Source organism: Emys orbicularis, chromosome 1 (genome assembly GCF_028017835.1).
Source record: "Emys orbicularis isolate rEmyOrb1 chromosome 1, rEmyOrb1.hap1, whole genome shotgun sequence".
Taxonomy (NCBI): domain Eukaryota; kingdom Metazoa; phylum Chordata; order Testudines; family Emydidae; genus Emys; species Emys orbicularis.
In genome coordinates, this window is record NC_088683.1 from 158,531,603 (window position 1) to 158,550,435 (window position 18,833).

Here is an 18,833-nt window from a genome sequence, read left to right on the forward strand (position 1 = left end):
CTTCTATTTCATTACTATTTCCCTGTAGCTTTTGATTGAGTCAGCTTACAGCAGGTAGGTTAACATATTTTTCTTTAAAAAGCCTATTTTTTCCTAAACCTCCGGCCATGAAGTGGATGGTGGAAAAGGAGGTGGGATAGGATTGTTTTGGGGGATATCAGTAGTCCCACTACTTTAGACATTGGTATGACATTCCAGGGTGAAGTCCAGACCAGTAAGAGGTTGTGTCACCATCTGCCCTGCCATTGTGGGGGCCTCGCAATGCTTTGTGCTGAGGCTCCCACCTGAGCTGCTCACAAACAGCCTTCCAGGCTGCAGGTAACACCGTTGAGTGTCTGTGTATAGCTGCAGCCTGCCAGCCACACATCAGTCACACTCTGGCTTCACCAGCCTCAGTTGCCACTTGCAGGGTGACACCAACACACTCCCAGTCCTGGATTTTCCTCCCAAAATGTGTGTTCTGCACTGTCCAGCCCTCTCCTAGACAGTCCAGATATTGGAGGTTTGTTGCTCCTGTAAGGGGTCAACATATAACTGTTTGCCACTTTAAATGGAGATACCAGCACAGTTCAGTTTAAAGACAACACTCAATTAGTTTTGATTAAGGAATAAAACAAGTTTATTTAACTACAAAGAGAGAGGTTTTTAAGTGAGTACAAGTGGCGTGATTGGAAGGTAGTTTCACACCTGCTATGGCCATTTTGAATACCTCATCATGCCCTTCAGTCTTTCCAACAACCCAGCCACATTCCTGCATTTTGTCAATGACACATTTAGGGATGTTCTGGACCAGTTTGTAGTGATCTACTTGGACAACATTCTCTTCTTGGAAAATCAAGCCCTTCATGACCAGTGCATCTGGTTGGTACTTAAGTGTTTTGGAGCAAATGGCCTGTATGGGAAACCCAAGAACTGAGAGTTCAATGCACCTCTAACTTTAGGATATATCATTTCCCCCAATTGGTAAAGCATGAGGTTCCTGAGGTTTGCCACCTTCTACCCATGGTTCATCAAGGGGTGTTTGAAGGTGGTTCAGTTACCCAGCTGCTCCTGAAGGACACTGCCTTTGTTTGGAATCAGGAAGCCCAGTTTGCTTTTGATAAACTGAAAGAAGCATTTACATTAGCGCCCGTCATATTTCATCTGGACCTGTGCTCAGATTAAAAAAAAAAAAAAAAAAATCCTGTACCAAATCCCTGGGTGCTTTGGTTCCTCTGCCAACTCCATCCCAACCCTGCTCCTTTCTTTATGGTCTTTATCATTGACCTTTCCAGTTTCCAGGGCTACATAGCCATATTTGTCATTGTTGACTTCATCACAAAGATGGCTGGAAAATCCCTACCATGAAGGTGACAGCCCAACTATTATTTTTTAATTGTGTCCTCAAGCTCCATGGTTTACCATTGCATGTTACCTCTGACCAAGGATTGCAGTTTGTTTCTCATTTCTGGCTCTGGGATCTTAATCTACAAGCCTCCTTGGCTCACCACCCTCCAACTGATGAAGAGACAGAATGAGCTAACGAAATTCTGGAGCACTGTCTCCGCTGCTTTATCCATTATTGTCAGAATAATTGGGTGCTGCTTCTTCCTTTTGCCAAGCTCATGTACTACAATTCCAACCACAAGTCAGTCCATCAAAGTCCTTTGCAGGCCAGCTATGGTTTTCACCCTCAGTTTCACCAGTCTGAGCTGCCAGTTTCCCACTTTCCTGCAGCCTCCAACCTGGTTAAGCTCCTACACTACTTCCACAAAGAATTGGAAACCCACCTGAAATCAGCCCAGAGGGATTACAAACGATAAACCAGCCTCCATTGTCAGGACACCCCTCACATTATGGTCAGGGGTAAAGTATAACACTCAGTGCAGCACCTGGACGCTGCCTAGCCCTTAAGAAAGCTGGATTACAGCTATCTCAGTCCATTCCAGGTCATCCAACAGGTTAACCTGGTAGTGTTCAAACTCCAGTTAGCCAATATGATGAGGGTGCACCTAGTATTCCATATGTCCCTGCTGAAAAAGTATATTGACAACAACTTTCCTGGACAGATAAAGCCACCTACTGTCCCCCCACCCCACCCCCCCAGTCATGGTCCAGAGGCAGCAAGTATACCAGGTGTGGCAGATCTTGGACTTAAGGTTCTCCAAGAGAAGCTCATGTACCTCGTTGATTGGGTGGGCTATGGTACAGCTGATCACTCATGGGAAGCAGCTGACAGCCTAGATGTACCCCAGCTACTTTGGGAAATTCCACTGGTCATATACCGACAGACTGGGTTTGAAGATACCTGGTAAACACCTTTTGAAGTTGGGGTGATGTGATATCTTTGAGCCTGCTAAAGCCTGAGTCATCCCTGACCCTGCTTAAGCCTGATGAGTCATTCCTGAGCCAGAGTGTGAGAGTTATCAGAGGCAATTACCTGAAGATCTTGTGATAGGCCCCACACCATTCAACCAGTCCAGAATTGAGGACCCACCCAGGTGATGCTGAGGTAGGTGTATAGACTCCGAAGGGAAGCAGTCTGTTCAACATCACTACCTGGTCAGGAGCATTCCTAATGCGAGTAGTTTCAACAGACTGCTCCAGCAAGCCCTTGCCTCCTGCCTGTTTCCACGCTAGCAGCCCCAGCTCCAGTCTGCATCTACTCCTGCCTCAGTTAACCACCCGCTGACTCTGACATCACCACCTCAGGGATATGCCTGTGTCTTTAAAGCGCAAGATCTGCACAAGCTTCAAGAGTTGCTTCAGATGGACGGAGAACTAAAACTTGTGATGGAGTGCTCCCTTCATCCGGCTTCAGATTCAGGCCCAAAGATTCCCCTGGACCCCAGCTCCCCATCAGTTCCAACAGCTCAATTGCCTTCTAGGTCTTTGAAAGACAGATCGAGCAAAACAAGGAAAGCCTCATGCAAGAGGAGTGCTAGATCTCCTCAGAGAGACCATATTCCTATGACGGGAGACCCTGCGCCCCTTAATAAATTTCACGACTAGGACACTTCCTGCCTTCCTTCCCCCCCCAACCCCCTGAATTTTCTAGACTAAATTTTCCTTTCTTTAATTTCTATTAGTTATTCTACAAGTCTCTACAAGTAAGTGAACTAATGAGAAAGAGGGCAACAGTTGCCAGTGGAAGGGAGTATCAGGTACAAAGGGAGAGGGAAGGAGGGTATAGCAGCCACCAAGAGGAAGATGGGTTTTGGCAAGTGGACCATGAATAGAATTCTGTTACTTTGGTCCTAGAAAGTCATTGATTTCAATGGCTGAGAAAGCCAAGAAAAAGGAGATCTGTGCTTTATTTTTGCAATAGGTATATCTCATGCTTCAACAAGAAGATGAAGGCTTTCAGTGGATTCATCAGTAGATGTTCTCTCCTGTCACTAGGAATTTGAGCTATTGGATGCATCCCATATAAACCTTCATCACCATTACTAGTTTGAGTTATGAGGAAAGATTTTTCTTTTTCTTTTTTTGGTATGTGTGTTCAGTAGTGGGCCAGGTGACTACTAAGAGGGACAGAACGGTCTACCATTATTTATTTCAAAGATATAAATTCCAAGGAGGAGGGAGTTATTTTTTTAGGGTGGTGCAAAGCCAGTACCAAGCAGCAGTGCAAAGAAAAAGAGAGGCTGAATAGTAGGGAATGCTTCCCTACAGGGAAGATTGATTGATTAATTGGAAAGTGCAATATTCTCTTAATGAAAGCAACTGTTTTCCATACCAACCTTTGGCAATCTTATGTCTGTCTGTCATCTGTAGGGTTCTAAACAGTCTTCAGAGGGACAGACAGGATTCTAGGCATTGTGGGCAGGTCCAGGCGATCTTGGTACGCCATCCTGTTGGGCTTAGCGATCATATTGCTCTTTCGGCTTGTGTTGAGCAGGCCCTGCACAGGAAACCTGTGTGCCTGTCAGCCTGTTTCTGGAAGATCAAAGCATAATAGGAAGGTGTGCTTTTCTAATTTACTGATTTTCTGTTTTGCTATCATTCCACAAGGCTGAAGATTGCTGTCTTGCATTTAGCCTGTCACACAAATGTAAAATTGTGATTGACTGAAACCTTGGCTATCTTTTTGACAGGACTTTGCTGAAAGAAGCTTTTTGAACTGTATTCCAAGCGAGAATAAAGCTGGGCAAGCTGAATGTTTTTTGTGATGTCTCTTTCAGAATGTTCTCATGTTTTAAAGCATTTTTCTGCGCAAGGCAATCCACTTGATCAGGGACGGCTCAGTTAGCTGAGTGAAACCAGGTATAATGGAGGTCGCAATGCCAAATTTTATTATCTGTATTCTCATTGTAGTATTTCATAACTTTTTTTTATGAGGGTGTGTTAGAGCATTTAATAATCTGATCAATCCATGTATTTAATTTCCATGTTCAAAACAGGGAGACAAAACAGTGGAGAGATGTGTGCACAACCAGAAGCATAATTACCAAACATAAACAATATTTGCTTTTAAGTTTATGTAACATTTAATCTGTTTCAAATAGGTGTTTGGTATCTACAGTAATCAAAAAGCATCAAAATGGAAACTTGGATAGTGCGTGAACAGCAGGCAAAATGCTGACTGTTTTTCTGCAAGGTGTAATTGATTTTAGTCCTGTTGGCCTTGCCTATAAGGGCAGACAGCCAAAAGTCCATCCAGCTCAGGAATAGAAATTTACTCCCATACAACACCCTCAGTCTCTAAGTGTTAGTAAATGTCAGGATAGTACTGTGAACTGCAATAGCAGATTGGATTAAATGTATAGTCTCTTGCTATCTCGCTCACACTCCAGGTCAGCAGAGACTTGCATGTTTCAGGGGCCAAGTGTTGAGTCTGGTGGGAGAGGATGGGGAAAGGCAGTGATGGGAATAATTACTGCTGAGACATCTGATTAAGAAAGAACATTAACTGGCTCCAGGTGGGGACTTATCCAGGCAGCCTTGGCTGGAAGGATAGTGGTCATGACAGTGTTTGAAAGATGGGGGGGGGGGGGGGGGGGGGGCTGGAGGGGGGAAAAGAAGGAACTTGCTGGATTCCAGCAGGTCCTGGAGAAAAGAACTATTCAGAGGGGCCCCAACATGCATGTCAGTTATTCATAAACTTTTTTAAAAATCAGCAGCACTGGTGCATGGTGGCAGATTGTCAGTCCTGGAGACTTGAGGTGTCTGTATCCACTGAACAGGTATAGCTTGAGCAGCAGCTGTGTGAGTTTCCCAAGCAATGTGTCTTAGACACTTGTAGGAAAGAAAAGCTCTCTAGCTTTTCGCTATCTTATAGCTAGTCCCCTGAGCTATCCATTCTGTTAGGTTGGTCATTTTAATCTTCTAGTTTTTTATGTTTTTTCCTTCAGCCACTTTTCTCTTTTCGGGGGTGAATGATTTTTGTGGAAGTGGAGGACAAATAACATTGGCTAGAGCCAGGCGCAGTTTAGATAGTTGGTGGAGCAAGCTGCCTTACATGGCTCAATGCACCTTAGTTGTCCTGTGTCTCCTGACCCTAGATTTCCCATCATGCTGAATTGTATGAATTTGTGTAATGTCCGCTAGGGTTTTGGTTAGGAAAATCAAAGTCCTTTTAGCTTCGCAGATAAGATTTATTGTCCCAAGGATTCTTTAATCACTCCCAAATAGTTGAGGGATTAAAGAATTTTGCAAGTCTAAAGTAAACTCTTTGAGCAGGCAGGAATTCATGGAAGTCTTCATGAATGAGTTTTTTGTTCTTCTTTTCGTCACTATGTATTTTTGTAGAAAACAGATTGTATGAGGAAAATTACCGTATATGAAATCCTAGGCTGTGTCTATGAATGGAGAAAGGTAGCATTGCTATACCTGCCTGAATACACCACCCAGTAATCCAGACTCCTTCAAAGTTACGAGCTACAGAAACTTTTGACACAGTGACCAGTCCTTCATCAAACTTGGCTTAGATCATAAGCCAATTTAGAGGACTTGACTTAGCTCCCACTGGACATAAGCCTGTTACAAAGTCATCTCAGATTTATCAGTAGGCAGTTTCTACACCAGGTGTTGTCCAAGACTAAAATAAAGGGGGTTACAGGTCAAGTTGAGGAGGATTGGCAGAGCAAGGTGGCAGTGGAAGACTATGATAGCTGGGAGTTCTGAGCACTGGGAGAGCGGTGAGGAGGAATTTGTATAGCATCTGCAGTGCTACTAGTATTGGTAAATATTTCCCTGAGCATTAAAAGTCACCTTGTTGATCCAAAAATAAATTTCAGAGATGGAAGAGAATTTGTACTAAGTACACTGTAGAACTAGGGGTGGTGTGTGCGCTTTTGCACACACTCACCATATATCTTTGTTCTAGAACAGTGGTTTTCAAACTGCGGGTCGAGACCTGGCACTGGGTCGCGGTGGCTCTGGTCAGCACCGCCGACCAGACCAGTAAAGTCCTGTTGGCAGTGCTGCCCGGCTAAGGCAGGCTAGGCCCTACCTGTTCTAACATCGCGCTGCGCCCCGGAAGCAGCCAGCTGCAGGTCCGGCTCCTAGGCGGGGGGTGGGTGGGTGGGGATGGAGCTCTGGGCACTGCCCCAAGCACCGGCTCCGCACTCCCATTGGCCAATGGGGGGGGGGGGGCGGTGCTTGTGGGCGAGAGCCATGTCGAGCCACTTGCGCACCTCCGCCTAAGAGCCAGACCTGCTGCTGGCCGCTTCTGGGGCGCAGCGTGGTCCACGGTGCCAGGACAGGCAGGAAGCCTGCCTTAGCACCCCACCCCTGCGCGGCTGACCGGGAGCCGCCCAAGGTAAGCCTGCACCACAACCCTGCACCCCAGTCCCCTGCCTGAGCCCCCCCCCAAACCCAGAGCCCCTTCCAGCACCCCAAACCCCTCATCCCTGGCCCCACCCCAGAGCTTGCACCCCCAGCCCTGACCCCCTCCTGTACCCCAAACCCCTCATCCCCAGCCCCAACCCTCTGCCCCAGTCCTGCGCCCCCCCACACCCCAAACCCCCCATCCCCAGCTCCGTTGGGTCATGGGCATCAACAATTTTCTTCATCAGCGTCGCCAGAAAAAAAGTTTGAAAACCACTGTTCTGGAACTCAGTTCCATCTCTGCTTTGAGATACCTGTAAGCTGTGAATTGCAAGTAAAAGCATGCTCATGTGGCCACTGGATGTCAACATTCCTTCATACAGATAAAACCAGTTAGTTTTTCAACTCTCAAACTCCTCTAGAAGATTATGGCTATTAGATGCTTTGAGTGGGGAAGCGACACTTCTCAAATTTTTGCTTTTTCTTAAAAGCAATGCAAAAGTTTTTATGCCTGGTAGCAGTATATATGGCCATGTTTCTTGGGCAGTACCTCACCTTGGTACAATGGAGGAAGCCATGGCTTCTTCTTACTTTATAGGACAAGGTGTGGGAAATACAAAAGTGGAACAAAGCTGCAAAAAGGACATGTTATATTTTTTGCTTGTTTCTAGGGCAATGAACTTATGATTTTGAACTGTATGTTTTTAGGTAAGTCAGATTGGTCCAACTAGTATCACTTTTTTATTGTTGTACCTTAGACTAACAAATTTATTGGGGCATAAGCTTTCGTGGGCTAAAACCCACTTCATCAGATGCATGCAGTGGAAAAGTAGGCAGATTGTATATATACAGAGAACATGAAAAAATGGGGGTTGCCATACCAACTCTAACGAGACTAATCAATTAAGGTGGACTATTATCAGCAGGAGAAAAAATACTTTTGTAGTGATAATCAGGATGGCCCATTTCAAACAGTTGACAAGAAGGTGTGAGTAACAGTAGGGGGAAAATTAGCATGGTGAAATAGTTTTTAGTTTGTGTAATGACCCACCCACTCCCAGTCTTTATTCAAGCCTAATTTAATGGTGTCCAGTTTGCAAATTAATTCCAGTTCTGCAGTTTCTCACTGGAGTCTGTTTTTGAAGGTTTTTTTGTTGAAGAATTGCGACTTTTAGGTCTGTAATTGAGTGTCCAGAGAGATTGAAGTGTTCTCAGACTGGTTTTTGAATGTTATAATTCTTGACGTCTGATTTGTGTCCATTTATTCTTTTGTGTAGAAACTGTCCGGTTTGGCCAATGTACATGGCAGAGGGGCATTGCTGGCACATGATGGCATATATCACATTGGTAGATGTGCAGGTGAACGAGCCCCTGATGGTGTGGCTGATGTGGTTATGTCCTATGATGGTGTCCCTTGAATAGATATGTGGACAGATTTGGCAATGGGCTTTATTGCAAGGATAGGTTCCTGGGTTAATGTTTTTATTGCGTGGTGTGTGGTTGCTGGTGAGTATTTGCTTCAGGTTGGGGGGGCTGTCTGTAAGCGAGGACTGGCCTGTCTCCCAAGGTCTGTGAAGGATCATCCTTCACTCTCCCAGACCTTGGGAGACAGGCCAGTCCTCGCTTACAGACAGCCCCCTCAACCTGAAGCAAATACTCACCAGCAACCACACACCACGCAACAAAAACACAGCTACCACTCTGAAACTTTTATTGTTGGGTTTGAAATTCCTGGAGTTCAAATGTCACACTAGGATAATTGGGACTTTTTTTTCTAATACTGTGTTGCTACAGGGAGGTGATGCACTCTTAAGGAAAGCCTAATCCAGCTGAAATGTTAAACCGTGTCCCCGCCTGTGTCTGGCTGCTCAGATTAAGTTAAACATCCTTTGGGAATTTCTGAACAGAGCCTGACCTATGTTATAGTGTTCCAACTCACCTCTATCAATAATATGTGTTAGTGTATATAATACACCTTTGAAAAAAAAAATCACATATCTTTAATACAATACAGAAAATGTACCACTTGAATACCCTAGCGGCTCCATTTTCCTGCACAGCCAAACTTCCTTGTTCCAAAGTGCTTTATACTTTTTACACACACTGGTAATAACTTCAATAGGAAAAACAAATTATCTTCTTGGTTTTACATCTACTGCTAAAGTTGGTGTCATTAGCCTTTCATTCTCTTAACTGTTGTTTTAAGCTGTCCTCCTCCCCCAGCAGATGACCTGGTGGAAGGTATGTTCACTTCATGAATTGTCTGGAAAGGGGAATTACAAATGGGTATGTTTAGTGTTCTCCTCTCTCCAGTGTGCCATATCTGTCACCAGCATGCACACTATCACCCAAAAAAGAAAGGGAAGATGTCCAGTATAGTTTCTGAAGCTGTCTCCATCATGCTACTAGTGACTGGAAGAAATTCTTGCAGATAACTAGATAAATTATTGACAGAATTAAAAGAGCACTGGAGTTTTCCGGTCTGAATGATGATGTATTCCTCAGGGAGAACAGACCCTGTAGTTCATTTCCAGTTTGTGCTGAGTCTGAGTCACTTTGACAGGTGAACTCTAGCACTTCCATTATCTTGTTTTTATCTGTAGTAAACACATATAGGAAATGGTGGTACCATGGTGGTGCCCTACAGCCTAATTAACCACATTACCCTTGTTGCTGTAGTATTTAATAGAAATTGCTCCCCACTCCAAAAAAAAAAAAAAAAAAAAAAAAAAAGTGAGGCTCCCCCACCATGTTGCTTGGTGTTTTGGCAGGATGTGGGACAGGGAGGAGATGTTTGACCTTCATTCTGTACAAGAGTGATCCAGGAGGATTGAATCCCTACATCCCACAACTTGTTGGCTCATATTGGCAGTAGTGATGGCCAGCTCGGTGGTATTTCCAACACTAGTTTTTTTTTTTCTGTATGGTGAAGGACAGATAGGCTTGAATGGAGGGTTTAGCTTGTGACCTCCCAACATCTTTAGGGAATGTCAAAAGCTGCAGCATTTCATTTCCCTAGCTCTATATGCACACCTTTAAATAATGCAGCAGCTACACAGATGCCAGAGTGCTCACTCTTATAGGCCTATTTCAGCTCTAATTTCTGAGATAAAGAAAATTAAAAAGTAAGCTGTTAAAATATTTTGGCTTTTGGATCTTTCTCTTTCCCACACTTCCATAATGGGGAGGCTTGTAGTGAGTGAGGTATATTAAAAAAAATATATATATTGTAATTGACTGACATGATGATTTTGTCTGCATTGACAGTTCTTGAGCATTGCACACTGGTTCAGCAACAAGGCCATAGTTACTTTGCTCTGAATGTTTTGAACCAGTCTGGGGCGGGATTATTTGCCAAGTGGCAGAAAGCAAGGTCTTTAATGCCTGAGGCAATTAGAGGTTCATAGCCCAGAGCCCAAATGCAAAAAAGCTAGATTTCCAAAGATGACATCTTAAAGAAATCAAAATCAACAAAAAATAAAACCCTGGTGAGATCGATTATTAAAGAGAAAATGGTCAGAACTCTAGTGACAAATTCAGAAAGATATAAATGCTCACATACTTGCCTTAATTTAAGGGAGCTCTAGCTCTGGCATCTTGGTTTATTCAATCCTAACAGCTGTAAGGAAAAGTGCATTCACCCATGCTAACACCACCTCCTCCTCCTTATTCCCTCCACTTCTGTGATGCCAGCTGCTCTGGATCCTGCTGGATCTCTGACAAACCCCCGCAAACATGTTGTTCTAACTGATCTGCTTTCTCTCTTCTACTTCCCCAGCCCAGTGATGTTGAATGGTAGTGTGGAAGTGGGTCACATGGGGAATGCGTGATGAGGAATGAAGAGGGTTTCTGGTAATGGAAAGACAGGAACCATTCATGATCCTTGAGTAATTGCCTCCAACTGGCAAACCCTTTAAAATAGTCAGTTCCCTTATGCGACACACTTGTCTCACAGTAAATTGTTTTGTTTAGAGAGTGCAAGAGACAAGCAAACCAGGTTACATCATCCGGGAAGAGAGCTTTTCAGTCATGTCGCTTTCTAGCTCATAGCAAACCTCCTAAAGGAAAATTCAGAAAACTCGTGGATTTCTTGGCCCTATTTTTATGTTTGCAAAGAAGAGATAATGAAAAGTATTACAACAGTATCTTGAGTGATGTATGAGATTCACGTCATGGTATTTGCAAGGAGAGCTAACTCAGAATAGTTGACTCATCTTTAGCTGATGAAAAAATTATTAGCGTAGTGCACTTTTAAAATGCCACTTGGTTGTGGTAGGAGAGAATAGTAGGCTGTATAAGATTACAAAGTGTCCTATACTTCAGGGCTGCTTTCACATCAGTAAATTAAGGGTTCAAACCTCTGAATGTACAGATATGAAGTGTTTGTTTGCCAGTTAGTCTAGATGTGTATATGATACATGTGTATGTGTGTGAATGTTTACATAGGAGCAGAAGTATGTAAAATATAATGTATAGATTTTTGAATAAAGCTGATCAAACTGCTTGGGGGGGGGGGCGGAATGCACAAAAATGGAGCGAATGTATGTATAGGCATGACACTACACCTGTGAGAATTGAGGTTTGACCAATAGGCTAGGGCATCCTTCCTTATTCTCAAAACCAACACTACAGGAAGAGATAAGAGCCAATGGATAGGTACAAGTCATTTTGGCAGCAAAAAAAGGCCGCAAAAACAGGTGGGAAAGTTTCTGGGACGATGAAGGAAGAAGAGGAGGTGGGAAAAGAGAGAACAGGCTATTCCCATCAGAGAAAAGGAGAGAGAGCAACAGTAGAAGCAGGTCTGCAGGCATGGATTTGTGAAAGGAATCTAAGTAGTAAATAAAATAAAATGTGCAAATATTTACTAAAACGGTCTCTGGATTCTGGTGATCTGAGCTTTGTACTCATGGAAATGGAACACTTGCTATGGAATTACAGTCCTATATCTGGCAGAGCAGAAAATAAAAATCAGAATGAAAACAAAATAAATCACAAATGAAAATTGTCAACTAGACCTGTATCACAAAGTTGTTGGACTTTATCTTGTGGCAGTGAATTCCACAGGTTAATTATATACTGCATGAAAAGTGTTTATTAATTTTAAACTTTCTCTCTCTACATTTTTCATTTTATTCTCATTTATTCTTGTATAGGGAGAGAGAATAAATGGGAGTGTCAGGTTTCCTTTTTCTATATTTTTCATTATTTTGTGTACCTCTCCAATATTTCCCTTTTAAGTTTTTTGACACTGAGCTCTTGAGTCTTTAGAGTAAAAAATAATTGTATTCCACTCTGATAAGTGTACTTTGTGCTGTACCTTACTGCCAGTATGATTTTTTTTTTCTCCAAGGTACAAGTATCCTATATAACTGCACACACCCACTCATTAAAAATAAATCATATTACATATTCAGAAGGCTATATCTATACTGAGGCAATTAGAATTATTTACTTATGAGAATGAAATTTCTCCCTTGAGGTACAAGGCCTTCTTATCAAGTATGTACTGTATATACTCGATCATAAGCCAGTTTGTTTATAAGTCGACCCCCTGCCCCCCAAGATGGATAAATAAAAATGGAAAATTTTTATGACCCATTCATAAGCCAACCCTATAATTCAGGGGTCGGCAAACTTTGGCTCCCGGGCCATCAGGATAAGCCACTGGCGGGCCGAGATGGTTTGTTTACTTCGAGAGTCCGCAGGCACGGAGGTAAACAAAGCTGCTTACCCTGACAGGCTGGGACAGCAACTGGTGGGGAAATTTAGTGGGGAGGAGAAGCTGGGGGTCAGGGGAGTAACCCCTGTGACCCCTTCCCACATGACCCCACCCCTAGCCCGGGACTCCCACACACTCCCTTTCCCATCCCTTCCCACCTTAGCTGGGGCAGGCCAGGGGAGACTGTGCCAGCTTCGGCGGCTGGGGGGAGAGCAGCGTGGCCAGAAGCGGAGAGACTCTGGCCCCGCCTCTTCCCTTCTGTCTCTGCTGGCTGTGCTGCCTCTCCTTGCTCCCTCTGTTGGGGGAGGGAGGGGCTGGGTCCCACCTCTCCCTCTCTCTCTATACCCGTGCATAAGCCGACCCCCTTCTCTGATGCTTCCCTTTTTTACTAAAAATTCGGCTTATGAACGAGTATACATGGTATAAATTTGAATGTCACACTGAATTTTATATTTCTATAGAAAATGTATGTCCTGATTACAAAAAGTCCTTTTGTTGCTACCTGTGGTAGCAATAGAGTGAGTGCTAATGTAGGTAGGCTTTCTGAGGCTGACTGGTACTTACCTTCATATTGAATCATTCTGGACATAGCAGATATAAAAGAGACAGTACTGTTTTTGTTTTTTGTTTTGTTTTTTTAACAAAATTGGAACCTTTTCTATGCTGGCACTACCATCAGTGGAACTTAACCAGTGGTAGCAAAAGTATGACTTATTTCTGGGAGAGAAGACTAATGTAATTAGTGATTTGCAGGGTGGCTCCTCTTTAGGTTAAGCGGTACCAGTAAATGCTCTCAAAATGCCCCTTAAAGTACTTATGTTTGCCCTCAAGTAATGATACTGACCCACCTCTGAGTTTGTGAAATGCTAAAATCCAGAAATTCTCCACGTGTTTCGTGCGCACATGATGATGTGCGTATGTTATATGTTGTCAAAAATTCTCCATGTTTTCTTTATTTACTGGAGGTCACTGCTGTTTGCTTGGGCAGAGTAGAGACAGTTTAAATAATTCAGTGAGGTATGAGAGAAGCACAACAGGTTGTGCACTGTAATTGGCTAATTAAGTCACAGCATTTAAGACTAGGACAATTGTGATTAAATGACTACTGCAAATGCATCTAGAGGTTTTCTTTCAAATTGGGAGGTATTAATTAAAAAGTGTAGCCAGAGGACCCACTAGTGACAAGAGTCCCAGCTGAAGTCTGGGAGTACTGTGCTCCACTTCCATCCACATGAGGCCTCTCTAAGTGTCATGGAAATCTGTCATCTTTTTCTATAGATATCTCTATAGTTTTGGGAACCAAACATAGAAAATCTTGACTGCTTTCCCTTCTGTCTGTTTTTATTTTTTTGACAATTAACGATATTAGTTATTCTCAGTTTGTATAGTTGGAAATGTTTATACAATTCTGAGTTTCACAATAGGGTAGGAAGTCTATATCAAAGTACTTGAGACTTCTAGGGCCTATTTTGCCTCTGAAAATGAGCAGCTGAATTATAGAATCATAGAAGATTAGGGTTGGAAGAGACCTCAGGAGGTCATCTAGTCCAACCCCCTGTTCAAAGCGGGACCAACCCCAACTAAATCATCCCAGCCAGGGCTTTGTCAAGCCGGGCCTTAAAAACCTCTAAGGATGGAGATTCCACTACTTCCCTAGGTAACCATTTCAGTGCTTCACCACCCTCCTAGTGAAATAGTTTTTCCTAATATCCAACTTAGACCTCCCCCACTGCAACTTGAGACCATTGCTTCTTGTTCTGTCATCTGCCACCACTGAGAACTGCCTAGCTCCATCCTCTTTGGAACCCCCCCTTCAGGTAGTTGAAGGCTGCTATCAAATCCCCCCTCACTCTTCTCTTCTGCAGACTAAATAAGCCCAGTTCCCTCAGCCTCTCCTCGTAAGTCATGTGCCCCAGTCCCCTAATCATATTTGTTCACCTCCGCTGGACTCTCTCCTATTTGTCCACATCCTTTCTGTAGTGGAGACCCCAAAACTGGTTGCAATACTTCAGATGTGGCCTCACCAGTGCCGAATAGAGGGGAATAATCACTTCCCTCGATCTGCTGGCCATGCTCCTACTAATGCAGCCCAATATGCCGGTAGCCTTCTTGGCAACAGGGACACACTGTTGACTCGTATCCAGCTTCTTGTCCATAGTAATCCCCAGGTCCTTTTCTGCAGCACAGCTGCTTAGCCAGTCGTTCCCTGTAGCAGTGCAAGGGATTCTTCCGTCTTAGGTGCAGGACTCTGCACTTGTCCTTGTTGAACCTCGTCAGATTTTTTTTAGCCCAATCCTCCAATTTGTCTAGGTCACTTTGGACCCTATCGTTATCCTCCAGCATATCTACCTCTCCCCCCAGCTTAGTTTAATCCGTGAACTTGCTGAGGGTGCAATCCATCCCACCATCTAGATCATTAATGAAGATGTTGAACAAAACTGGCCCCAGGACTGACCCCTGGGGCACTCCGCTGGATACCAGCTGCCAACTAGACATCGAGCCGTTGATCACTACCTGTTGAGCCTGACGATCTAGACAGCTTTCTATCCACCTTATAGTCCATTGATCCAATCCATACTTTTTTAACTTGCTGGCAAGAATACTGTGGGAGACCGTATCAAAAGCTTTGCTAAAGTCAAGATATATCGTGTCCACTGCTTTCCCCATATCCACAGAGCCAGTTATCTCATTATAGAAGGCAGTCAGGTTGGTTAGGCATGATTTGCCCTTGGTGAATCCATGTTGACTGTTCCTGGCTAATTTCTAGTTAAATTAAGCACTGTGTGAACGTGATGTCTCATTTCATGTAATTCCTCTTAACACGAATAATTTAAGATGGGCAAGAGTTAAAATCAAGACCCCTTATGTGAGGTTACAGATTTTCATCCCTCTCCCACCTCAGTATGAAGTTTGAAATTCAGTTACAGAGCTCTCTGAATCTGACAAGCTGGAAATGTTAAACATCATGCTTGAAGCTTTGTTCTTGCTCTGTTGTATTATGCTTAGGGTTTTTGTTGGAGAAAAGAAAAATATCTTTAGTCCTCAAAATACTTATAGCAATGTTACCATTTCAACAGGATCAGATTAACCTTTCTCAGATGTGCTGGAATTAAAAAAAAAAAAAAAAAAAAAAAAAAACCCTTTATCAGTAAGAAATTTAGGGTGTGTCAGGGAATTTGAAGTTAGCAATTCTTGTAAAAAGTGTGAGATGGAAGATATCATTCCCCCAAACATCTTTTATGGAGACTTGAATGGACAGAGTGGTCTTTGACCTCACTTGCTCTGGGAAAATGCCTCACGTTAGAAAACCTGTTAACGAAGCTGTTTTAATTAGCATGATATTGAATGTAACTTAGCAGTAATGGACAACTCGTGTTTAACATTGCATTAGCTTAAAAAAATGTCAGCATGTTTTCTAACATCATGCACTTTTGGAGCGTAGACATACCCTTTGTTAAAACCTTAGAACCTTGCAAGCTAGTGTATTTCTTAAGCTGACAGCTGCCTTGAATACTGTTCTTGCATTTCCCTGTTTTGAATCTTTTCCTAATTATTTCTTCTGTTCTCTCTTCCAGAAAGACGAGGTGTACCTCAACTTGGTGCTGGACTACGTTCCTGAAACAGTATACAGAGTTGCCAGACATTATAGTCGGGCCAAACAGACACTCCCTATGATCTATGTCAAGGTAGGTAATTATAAATTGAAATAGGAAGTTTGCTGTAACACAACATTTCTAATTGTGGTTAGTTTTCCCCAACCTGAACTTTAATCTACCCTGCAGTTTAGTGTGAATTTAAACAGTGAAGGGTTTATTTCAAGGCAGCAAAATCTATAAAAAGAAATGATTATAAGAGGAAATTGTTGGAGCCTAACTGTGTATATAAAAAATTTTAAGGTAGCAAGTTTCAGCAACACTCTGTGCTGTTGTTTAGACTCCTACATTTTAAGAGAAATGATAACCCAGCAGCGATGTTTTGTCCCAGAGACAAATCAATGTATCTGGGCTGTTGTTGAAGTAGTATGTTTACAATTTAACTGCATGCCCTCCAGAATTTGCCCAGTTATTTGGATCTTATGCTGTTAAACATTTTCAGGTGTTTGCAATTACAATAAGATCATATCCTGCTTAAAGGTTCTTAAGTTTAAATGCTCATGGCTTTCCTACATACACACTCTGGGGAAACTGGTTTTACCTGAGCACTATCTGTAGATTTTTATTTATTTTATTTATTTATTTATTTTGAAGGATAACTTAGCAAGGTAGGGTAGTGTCAGAGTTTTATTACCAAATAAGTTAAAAAACTGTTAAGCCTCATTGGAGTTGTCCACAATGTGAATTCTGGTAGTGGAGGTATATACTAAAATTATACATATAAAGTAGAACATACTTTACTCCACTTAGGAATGAATAATCAGTTGTACACATACAAAATGGGAATTGAGTGCCTAAGAAGGAGTACAGCAGAGAGGGATCTGGGGTTCATAGTGGATCACAAGCTAAATATGAGTCAACAGTGTGACACTGTTGCCAAAAAAGCAAACTTCATTCTGGGATGTATTAGCAGGAGTGTTGTAAGCAAGACACGAGACGTAATTCTTCCACTCTACTCCACGCTGATTAGGCCTCAACTGGAGTATTGTGTCCAGTTCTGGGTGCCACATTTCAGGAAAGATGTGGACAAATTGGAGAAAGTTGAGAAGAGCAATAAAAATGATTAAAGGTCTAGAAAACATGATCTATGAGGGAAGATTGAAAAAACTGGGTTTGTTAAGTCTGGAGAAGAGATGACTGAGAGGGGACATAACAGTTTCTAAGTACATAAAAGGTTGCTACAAGGAGGAGGCATAAAAATTGTTCTCCTTAACCTCTGAGGATAAGACAAGAAGTAAAGGGCTTGAATTGCAGCAAGGGTGGTTTAAGTTGAACATTAGGAAAAACTTCCTAACTGTCAGGGTAGTTAAGCACTGGAATAAATTGCCTAGGGAGAATGATGGAGATTCCGCAATGGAGATTTTTAAGAGCAGGTTAGACAAACACCTGTCAGGGATGGTCTAGATAAATTTAGTCCTGTCATGAGTGCAGGGGACTGGACTAGATGACCTCTTGAGGTCCCTTCCAGTCTTACGATTCTATGACACAGCTTCTAACATTATATAATATGGAAGATAAAGTAGCAATGTAAAATGACAACAACAAAAAAATACAAATTGCATCCAGTTGTATTCTGAGATAGGGCATCATACTAAATTTTGTATATACCAGTTTTTGACTCCTCGGGTAATAAAGAACACTCTTAGACTTTTTGGAGAAAAAACTTACAAAATACTTGTATATTTATAAAGGGAAATTCAGACAACAAATTTGACTTGTTTGTAATTATTGCATTTTAAAGTTAACATCTCCTAATGGTGTATCTGGGGTGCTATAAAATAACAAAAACTAACTTGAACCTGGAGGCCGGACAGTATTCAGGCTGTTGACAGAAATGGGCGGGGGGGGAGGGAAAGAAAAAAATCCACAAAGAATAGTTAGTGATAAAATTGAGACAGATACGACCTTATTGCTATACCTACCAATTAAAAGACCTTGAACACAACTCTGAAGGCAGCCAAAGGTAGGCAGAAGGATCCTGCTTTGCAGCTGGACATGCTTGCTTTGGCCAGTAATCTGCCAGGTAGAGCTCTCAGGTAGGTGAACAGCTTCAGAGCAATTCCCCATTCCCATGTTTGTAGCTATCATGTGTTTGACTAGAGTTTTGAGTAGGGGGAGAGTGGATACTTCACTTGGAGTGGGAACAACTAACCACGCTAAATAGAAGTCACTCCAAGCAGTAGTGACTGTGCTCACCTTCTTCCACCCAGAGCTTTAAAAGTAAAACTCTGGGTGGAGGGAGGTGGGGATGTCGGGACACAGCTCAATTGACTGGTGGAAAGACAGCATACAAGAATCACTGGAAGTGGGGTACAGCAGAGAATTGTTGTAGAGGTTAAAAGTAAAACCAGAGAGGGATGGTGTAGAAGGTCCGGACTCACCCCTCCGGCACCTCCTGCTGGTCGTCCAGGAAATTAGTTCACCAGCCTCTGGAGCGCCCTCTGCAGGACGGTGATCCGCCTTGTCGTCTTCTGGCGCCCGTGTCCCTCCCAGGACCCGGTGCCCCTATTACTGGGATGCTGCCCCCTGGCAGTACCCCACAGATCTGGGTCTCCCCTCCCTGGGGAACCCCCACCCACTATCCCCACCTTGCCTCAGCACTAGGCCACTGCCAGTCACCAACTAGCCCCCGCTCCCTGGGGCAGACTGCAGTATCGGCCACTCATCACTGGCAAGGTTGGTTTGGACCTGCTGTCTTGGACTAGCCCTGG

General features: G+C 43.1%; 1 protein-coding gene across 5 annotated transcripts in view; it reads left to right on the forward strand.

Moving 5' to 3' along the window:
* Window positions 1–18,833, forward strand: part of GSK3B (glycogen synthase kinase 3 beta) — a 239,934-nt gene that overhangs the window by 120,396 nt on the left and 100,705 nt on the right. For all 5 annotated transcript variants that reach the window (XM_065400070.1, XM_065400102.1, XM_065400086.1 and 2 more), the window contains exon 4: window positions 16,045–16,155. In XM_065400070.1, coding sequence (XP_065256142.1) covers window positions 16,045–16,155 — 111 coding nt within the window. The remainder of the gene's footprint in view (window positions 1–16,044; window positions 16,156–18,833) is intronic.